At 37.0% G+C, this 8,855-nt stretch overlaps 1 protein-coding gene across 2 annotated transcripts in view; it reads right to left on the bottom strand.

Moving 5' to 3' along the window:
* PARG (poly(ADP-ribose) glycohydrolase) overlaps positions 1-8,855 on the bottom strand; it is a 164,577-nt gene that overhangs the window by 61,607 nt on the left and 94,115 nt on the right. For both annotated transcript variants that reach the window (XM_045283673.1, XM_004716237.3), the window contains exon 11: positions 7,154-7,214. In XM_045283673.1, the coding sequence (XP_045139608.1) occupies positions 7,154-7,214 (61 nt within the window). The remainder of the gene's footprint in view (positions 1-7,153; positions 7,215-8,855) is intronic.

Below are 8,855 nucleotides of genomic sequence, written 5' to 3'. Positions count from 1 at the left end.
TCCCAATTCTACCTTACAAATCTGGCTAGACTAGAGGATGTACATTGGTACAGATAGCAACTGGAAACACAGGGAATCCAGGACAGATGACCCCTTCAGGACCAGTGGTGAGAGTGGCGATGCCTGGAGGGTGGAGGAATGTAGGGTGGAAAGGGGGGACCAATTACAAGAATCTATGTGTAACCTCCTCCCTGGGGGGTGGACAACAGAGAGTTGGGCGAAAGGAGACATCAGACAGTATAACATATGACAAAATAATAATAATTTATGAATTATGAAAGGTTCATGAGGGAGGGGGGAGGGAGGGAGAAAAATGAGGAGCCGATATTAAGGGCTCAAGTAGAAGGCAAATATTTTGAGACTGATGGTGGCAATAAATGTACAAAAGTGCTTGATACAATGGATGGATGTATGGATTATGATAAGAATTGTACGAGGCCCCAATAAAATGATTTAAAAAAAGAAAATACAAATCACAGAAATTCTGATTTCCCTATGGAATAGGTTTACTCTATAAGACACAGGGCGTTGCCAGAAGTAGCAATCTGCTCAATGGTCATGGGTTTTGTTTTCTTTGGGGTTTTTTTTTTTTTTGGAGGGTGGTGGTGTAGAGAGGATATTAAATGAAACACATAATTAAAGTGAAAATAAAAGAAAGAAATTCTGATTTGTGTTATTTTATATTGATAACATTAGCATATAAATCTACGCACTATAGGCCATTAGAAACACACAGTTGATTTTTTTCTTTTTTTCATAAACTATGGTCACTAGAGTGTCTAACTGGCTTATTTTAAAATTAAAAAGAATTTTCATTTTATTAATATAATTTTATGGCATTTTTCTTAATATGATTTCCCCTACCACTTGCTGAATAAAGTTTTAAATTATAATTTAATATAATAGGAGCTATGCTGGTTTGCTGAAATTATACTAAGGGTGGTAATAATTTTTAGGGAGGATTATTTTTTGAAACAATTTTGGAGATCATCTGGGGATGGACTATTTCACTCACTGAGGTATTTTTCCCTCGTTTCTGTGAGTCTAAACACATTTCTAGCAAAGTCCAACTAAACTGACCGACACCCTTAAACTCATAGTGCTTTATTTGTATTAACTACTGTAATCACCAAAACTGTTTATGTAGATAAGGAAAAAAAAATTACCAAAACTAAGTAACCTATGCCCAGAAAGCATTTAAGTAGAGACCATGTGTCTGTTAGTTTGTCATTATGTGCTGATTTGCGTGTTGCTGTGCTGCTGAGAGCTATGTCACTGGTATTTCAACCACCCAAGGTACCCAACTTTGAGGGAGCTTCCAACCTAAGAGTTAGGTAGGAAAAAGGAAAAGGTCGTTGACTTCTGAGGGATTAGCCACTGAAAACCTGAAGAATAATAGCAGAACACTGTTGTAAGGAACTCAAAATACAACTTTGTCAAAAATACAGGTGACCTTAATGCCATAGAGGAGTAAAGTTTTGGGGACATTCTTCTGAAATGGGGCACAACTTAAAATAAGAAGGAACTGCTGAAACATCTATTAATATTGGAACGTGGAATGATGAAGTATTAGTCAAAGGAAATTGGAAGTCTTCAAAAATGAAATGGGATGCTTAAAACTATCAATATTCTTGGAACTAGTAGGCTGAATTGCACTGATATTGACCATTTTGAGTGAACCAATCATATGGTTTCCTATGGTAGTAATGAAAACCTCAAGAGGAATAGGGTCACATTGTTTGTCAAAAAGAGTATTTCAAGAGCTACCTTAAATTACGATGCTGTCGCTGAGTGGGTAAAATGGAAACCCAGTTAAACAAGTATTATTCAAATTTACAAATCATTCACTAACACTAGTAATAAAGAATTTAACTTCTTCAGTCTGAAACTGATCAAAAATGTAATCAATAAATGCATTGGAATGCAAAAGTTGGAAACAAAAGGAAGAAATAGTAGTATTAGAAAAGATGGCCTTGGTGATAGAATACATTTGAAGATTCCATAATAGAATTTTACAAGACCAATGATGCCTTCCTTCATTGCAAATACCTTTTACCAACAATATAAATAGGAACGACACACGTGGTTCCTGCCAGATGGAATACACAAGAATCAAACTGACTACATCTATAGACAGATCATTGAGAAGCTCAGAATCATTAGGCAAAACAAGGCCAGGGACTGACCATGGATGCTCATATATAAATTCAGGTGAAAGTTGAAAAACATGAAAAAAAGTCCACCAGAGCCAAAATACAACCTTGAGTACTGGATGCATTGCACACTAATGACCTGATGAGCTGGGCAATGACATCAAAATCATAAATGAAGTAGGTAAAAGATAATTACCGAAATAGGAAAGAAAGAAAAAACCAAAGTGAATGTCAGAAGAGACTCTGAGGCTTGCTTTTGAATGCAGAGTAGCTAAAATGAAGAGATGAAGAAGTAAAAGAACTGAACAGAAAATTTCAGAGAGTAACTCAAGAAGGCAGGTTCAACAAGCTGATGCTGTGCTGAAGGAGCTCACTTTGTCTATTCCAAGAAATGTGCAGACAGCTCCCTGGCCAACCAACTGAAAAGAACCATATGTGTGCCTATTCCAAAGCAAAGTGTCTCAAAAGCATGAGGAAGTTATAAAACAGTATCATTAACAGGATTTTTTTCTTGTTCATCAATCAATGCTTTTGGAAGCAGCAGTCAAGAAATCAAAGATCCATTGCATCTGGTAAATCTGCTCCACTAGACCTCTAAGTATTGACAAAAGCAATGATGTTACTTTGAGGCTTAAGGTGTGCCTTACCCAAGCCAGGGTATTTTCAACTGCCTCATATGCGTGTGAAAATTGGACACTGAATAAAGAAAACTGAAGAATTGATGTGTTTAAAACTGAAAGGGCCATGGACTGCTAAAAGAACAAACAAATCTCTCTTAGAAGAAGTACAGCCTGACTTTAGAGGCAAGGATGGTGAGACTTGGTCTCAAATGCTTTCTACAAGTTGTCAGGAAACATCAATCAGTCCCTGGAAAAAGACATCATGCTTGGTACAGGAGAGGGGCAGCGAAAAAGAGGAAGATCCTGGATGAGATGGATTGACACAGCAGCTGCACCAACGGGCTCAAGCATAAGAACAATTGTGAGGATGGCGTAGGACCAGGTGATGTTTGTTCTATTGTACACAGGGTCACTATAAGTGGAACCAACTTCATGCCAACTAACAACATCATCATTCATAGCTCATGAGTAAAATTTTGCTCAAGATAATTAAAAAACGACTGCAGCAGTACATCAACTGGGAGTTGCCAAGCTGGATTCAGAAGGGGACATAGAATGAGGTATATCATTGCTGACATCAGATAGATCTTGGCTGAAAACAGAGAACACCAAGGAGATGCTTACTTATGCTTTATTGACTATGCAAAAGCATTGGACTATGTGGATCACAGCAAACTATGCATAACGTTGTGAAGAATGGGAATTCCAGATCACTTAATTGTGCTCATGTACAAAGTGCACCTAGACCAAGAGGCATCTGTTTCAAGAAAACAAGGACATATTACATGATTAAAAATCAGAAAGGTGTTGGTTATCGGGGTCAAATCTTTTCACCATACTCATTCTACATGTATGCTGAGCAAATAATCTGAGAAATTGGAATATATGAAGAACACAGCATCAGGATTAAAGGAAAACCTACTATCAACCTAGAATATTCAGATGACATAACTATGCTTGCTGCAAATGATGACTCAAGGCACTCAACTGATAAAGACAGACTACATTCCAACATAAAAAACAAACTCTCAAAACTCAAATAGACGTGATAATACACAGAAAAAAGATTAACACGGTTAAGCATTTCATTTTACTTAACCTCCACAAAGTTCATAGAAGCAATGATTAAGAAATCAAAATCCATATTGAATTGGGCAAATTTGCTTGACAAGACCTCTTTAAAGGGTTAAAAAGAACAAAGATGTTGCCCCCACAGGGCTGCAGCAATTTTCCCCACATGTACACACACACAAAAGAGCAAAGATGTCACTTTGAGAATTAAAGTGCATTTGCCCCAAGCCATGGAAGTTTCAATAATCCCACATGCATATAAAAGATGGATAATTAACAAGAAGATCTATGAAGAACTGGTGCATCTCAATTATAGTGTTGGCAAAGAATACTGAAAGTACCAAAGATTGCCTAAAACACAAACAAGTATAACAGTACAGCTAGAATGCTTCTGAGAAGCAAGTAAAAAGGAACTATTCAACAAGATGGAAAGGCTCAGTGGCTACAATAAGCTCAAACATTACAAAGATTGTGAGGATGGCTTCAGGATGGGACAGTATTTTGTTCCGTTGTAAATGTCTCAATGAGTCAGAAACTAGTGAGTTTTCCTTTCCTGCCTCCTTGGAGGCAGGCCAAACTCTCTCGCGGCTTCACATTCATGTTGACAAGTCACATGGAACTTTGCTGATGGCAGCAAGAGCCCTGGAACTTGAAGAGCCACGTGGAGACCCATGCCAGCACTGAGATGCTTCCACCACCACTGGATCTGAAAGCCTCTCCACCCACTGTCCTGTGATCTTCCTGCATTAGATATCATGGCATGTCTTGTGTGAGTCTGAAGAGGAATATATAGACTGATATCGGATGTATGGGCTAATATCGGACTTATGGACTATTGATCTAGACTGGGCTGTTTTCTTAATACACAATTTCTCTTTGATATAAAGCTTCACACACACACACACACACACACACACACACACAGTCAGAAACCACGTGATGGCACCTATTAACAAAAACTCCAAAGATTAGTTAATGAAGCCACAGGGTATCAAAACCAGGTAGCCTAACTCCACGGTCCAAGTTCTTCACCACTGCTATATTTCCAGAGGTATTACTTTGCAAATAGCACATAGAAAGTAGCACCTACATTTATTGTATTTATAAGTCTTCTTTGAGACCTATTTTCCTCACAATATTTCTAGAAGGAGACTTTCTATGAGATATAACTGAAATGATAAAAGTATGATCCAGCAATCTCTGAGTTGTCCATAAAGCACAATCTGTTGTCAACTATTTTCTATAACTGAAGTTGGCAACTTAGAGTGACGGTGTCAGTAAAAGTATAAAATTATTAGAAACATTTAAAAAAGCATCTTCCATTTCCTTATGGTGTAAGACCACAAGTTCCCAAACTTATCCCAAACCCCCCCCTTTTCAGAAAAAAAAAATTACTCAGCACCCTCTTAGCAGTGAAAAACATTTGTACTATGGGCCATTACCCAGGATAAAGTCTAGATACAGTATTTGCTTTTGCAGGCCCACTGGATTGTTCTAGCACCCCCAGGGGCGGTATCTCACACTTTGGGAAACACTGGTCTAGGCAGTTTCCACATCTGTCCCAGGAATCAAAGATCCCTATTATTCTGGCTCTCAATGCTTACTACAACTGGTTAAGGTGTTTACTGATAACCAAGTGTTAACTATAAGATGCCAGAAACTTGGAATTAAGAAAAGCCTACTACTTGTATCTGCCTTTTTAGCTACATAACTTTAGGAACACCAACAATGTTCTTCTCTTCTTTATCCCCTTTCTTTAAGTGAATGCATATTCTGGTGCAGTGAAATCTGGGACATGGATTTTAATTACATTTTCCAACTCACTTACAAAGGAGCTAAACCAGAAATGAGTTCAATAAAATTTTTAAAGTTTGAAAAATGTAACAAGTTAAATTCTGCCTATAAAATTAAAAAATTTAAAAGGGAACATCTTGCTCTGACTTAGAGGCAAAGCTATGGCATTTCAATCACATTGCAGCTCCACTGATCTGTGCATCTCTCTCCCATCTCTCCTATATGGTGATATTACAAATGAGTGTCGTTTCACATGCAGAGTACAGATCCTGAATTGAAAATATGAGCTGAATTGAAAATATGATCTTTGAATGATATTTCAAGATCTATACCAAAGTGCATGATATCTGTATTTCTATTAAAGACTAACAGAAGATCTAAAAATAACAATCCTCTGGCAGAGTGTTATTTTCATTTGTAGGCACCATATTTTAAGAGGGGTCAATAATAGGAGTTATGTCAAGAGCAGGGATCAACAGCTTACATTCTATATTACATGTAAAATTAAAGAAATGAGTAGGTTTAATACAGAGAAGAAATGACTCTAAGCTTTATCAGAGGTGGGGTTAAGTCCAGAAAGTATTTTTAAGAAGTGTGTAACTCCTTAAATTAAAAAAAAATTTAATTCATGTATTATAGATCCACAGGTAAAACCTGGGACAGTGGTGCAGGATGTGAAAACGTCATCTGAAAGCCTTTTAGTAAATGAAAGCAGCTAACAATAATAGATCGACAAAAAGTGGAGACTTTCCAATCACGGAAACTGGCTAGTGTCTATCTGAAGGATTGTAGAGGAAATGGATATTTTCCGTAGGCAGCAGGAATCGATGACATCTTGAGGTCCCTTTCATCTCTAATATGCCATGAGCCTCCAAAACGCTCTTTTTTGTTCTCCTTTTTTTTTCTGGCTTGATCCCCCACCCCCACCGCACACCTCCCTTTCAGGTTGCTTAAGCTTATTTAAACAGTATTTAAAGACTGAAAAACTCAAAAAACAAAAAGAAAAAAAAAACACACCAGTACAGTAGCAACTTCTATAAAACATGGCAATATTTCACATGGGTAGCCAAATTTCAGAGTTCAAGTCATTCTATACAATTACTTGCTTACATCATTTTAGTTCAACAAAAGTTTCACAGAATTTGTTATCAGGAAAGGAAAAATCATGAAATACAACCACTGTCAAAATGTAGAAAATAAGGAAGAACATTTAAATACTGGTGTTTCAATTAATATTAGTATTTTCACAAACAAAACTCCTTAATTTTAACAAGACTTTATTTCAAAACACAGAATTAAGGCAAAGGGGTGGGAATCACAGGGTTTCAGACTTTGATTCAAAAGGATTCTTTCTAGCTATGAGCCATATCGATGAATCACTTATAAGAATGAACTCCCTGACACCAGGGTTTTTAGAGATTGAAATGCTATTTTCTCAGGAGCAGCAAAATAAAGCTTTTTGTAGTAAAACAGCCCTTCTAAATCAAAGGCTTTAAAATTATTTTTTATTGTTACCTTTCCCACTCTGGAAAATCTTCAAGACTCTGTCTTGTAAACGTTACCAACCCAGTAGGTTCTACAAAAGAAATAAAAGAAAAACATACTCAAACGAAATTTTAATTTTAAGACAGATCATATATATTCAGTAAAAGAAAGGGTTCAAAACGATTATAAAACTAGTTTAAAAATACCATGCTTAGTGTTGGAATGCAATAGAAGATCAAATTAAGATAATGTCCTTACATTAGGAATCCTTCCTATAAATTAGTATGTCCCTGCTAAATAAAACTAAATAAATAAGAGCACTACACTTTAATTTGATTGCCAACACTTTTGGGTGCTAATTTCTAAAATAAATACTCTTAAGACAACAATACACAATGGATGTAGGTTATGCAATTAAGACAAAATTGAATTCAAATGAGAATTCTTTCTCAAAGAAAAGCCTTAACCTAAAACCACAGAATAGCAAATAGATACACATTTATATAACTTAGAGTAAAATGTCTAAGATTAAAAAAGAAAATTATTGGCATATACTTTGGAGTTAACATGGCTAATTATTGGGCTTAAATATGTAAGTATGTGCTCTAGTTAAAAGAAGAAATTATTGTGCTCTATTAGCTTAGAGAAGTAAGATTACATATCTTTCCAGTAGTAACAGATTTGCGAGGATGAAACAAAATTCTATTGATAACATCACACATAATTTCTGGTTAATTTTACTTATTTTTAAATTTTTCAGTTTATTAAAGCAGTGGCAAAAAACTACCAGTAAATAAGCTCACCACAAGTAATTTGCATGATTCAAACCAAAGAACAAACTGAAAACGTCAAGCCATTTTTACCCTTCTGCTTAAAAGGAAACTCGTAAGCAATAAGAAAGCTGTCAGAAACCATTATTGAGAGTGGTGGTAGAGTCACAATGGAAGCTTGACAACCATTTCATTCCTAAGGGCAAATCCACATTTCTTTTCTCTCAGTCACAAAGAATAACAACTCAAAATCAAATGGATTAGAATTCTGGAAGATGGCAGCATAAAGACCTTTGTTCTGATCCTGCCCCATAAACACAACAAGAACTACAAGGATAAAGTACTAAGTTTTGAGGAACTCTGAATAGGGAATAGAGCAGCAGTTCTCAACCTGTGGGTCACGACCTCTTTGGGGGTGAACGACTGTATTAGTCTGGGTACTTTGGAGAAACAAATCCACAGCAACTCATGTATAAGAGAGAGTTTTATGTAAAGAAAATGTGCATCATGAAAACATCCCAACCCAATGCTGCCTAAGCCCACAAGTCCAACATTAACCCATTAACCCAACACCAGTCCACAAAGTCCTCCACCTCACAAAACAGAGGCAATAATGCCGACTGCAGGAGGAAAGCTGAGTCAGTGAACGAACAAGCATCTCAGCACTAGCAGGGGTCTCCACATGGCTGCTCCAGCACCCAGGGCTGCATCGGGATAGGTCCATGTAGCTTCTCCTTGGGGATGTCTTATAGGAAGTCAATCTTGCAAGCTGAAACAGGAAACCGCCAAAGCAACCGCAACCCGGTGCAACCATCACAAAACAAGAGACCCGAGAACTAGAAAGGCGAGGCTCGCCACCCATTTATCCCTCCGCCTTTCAATTAGCCCCACATGTGATTATTGGTCAGGTGGGCATAATTAACTAACTCAACGACCCTTTCACAGGGGTCGCCTGATTCAAA

Source organism: Echinops telfairi, unplaced genomic scaffold (assembly GCF_000313985.2).
Source record: "Echinops telfairi isolate 266 unplaced genomic scaffold, ASM31398v2 ScPeMD7_7465;HRSCAF=8503, whole genome shotgun sequence".
Lineage (NCBI taxonomy): Eukaryota > Metazoa > Chordata > Mammalia > Afrosoricida > Tenrecidae > Echinops > Echinops telfairi.
Note: the sequence above shows the minus strand (reverse complement) of the source record. Positions and strands in the feature narration are given on the sequence as shown.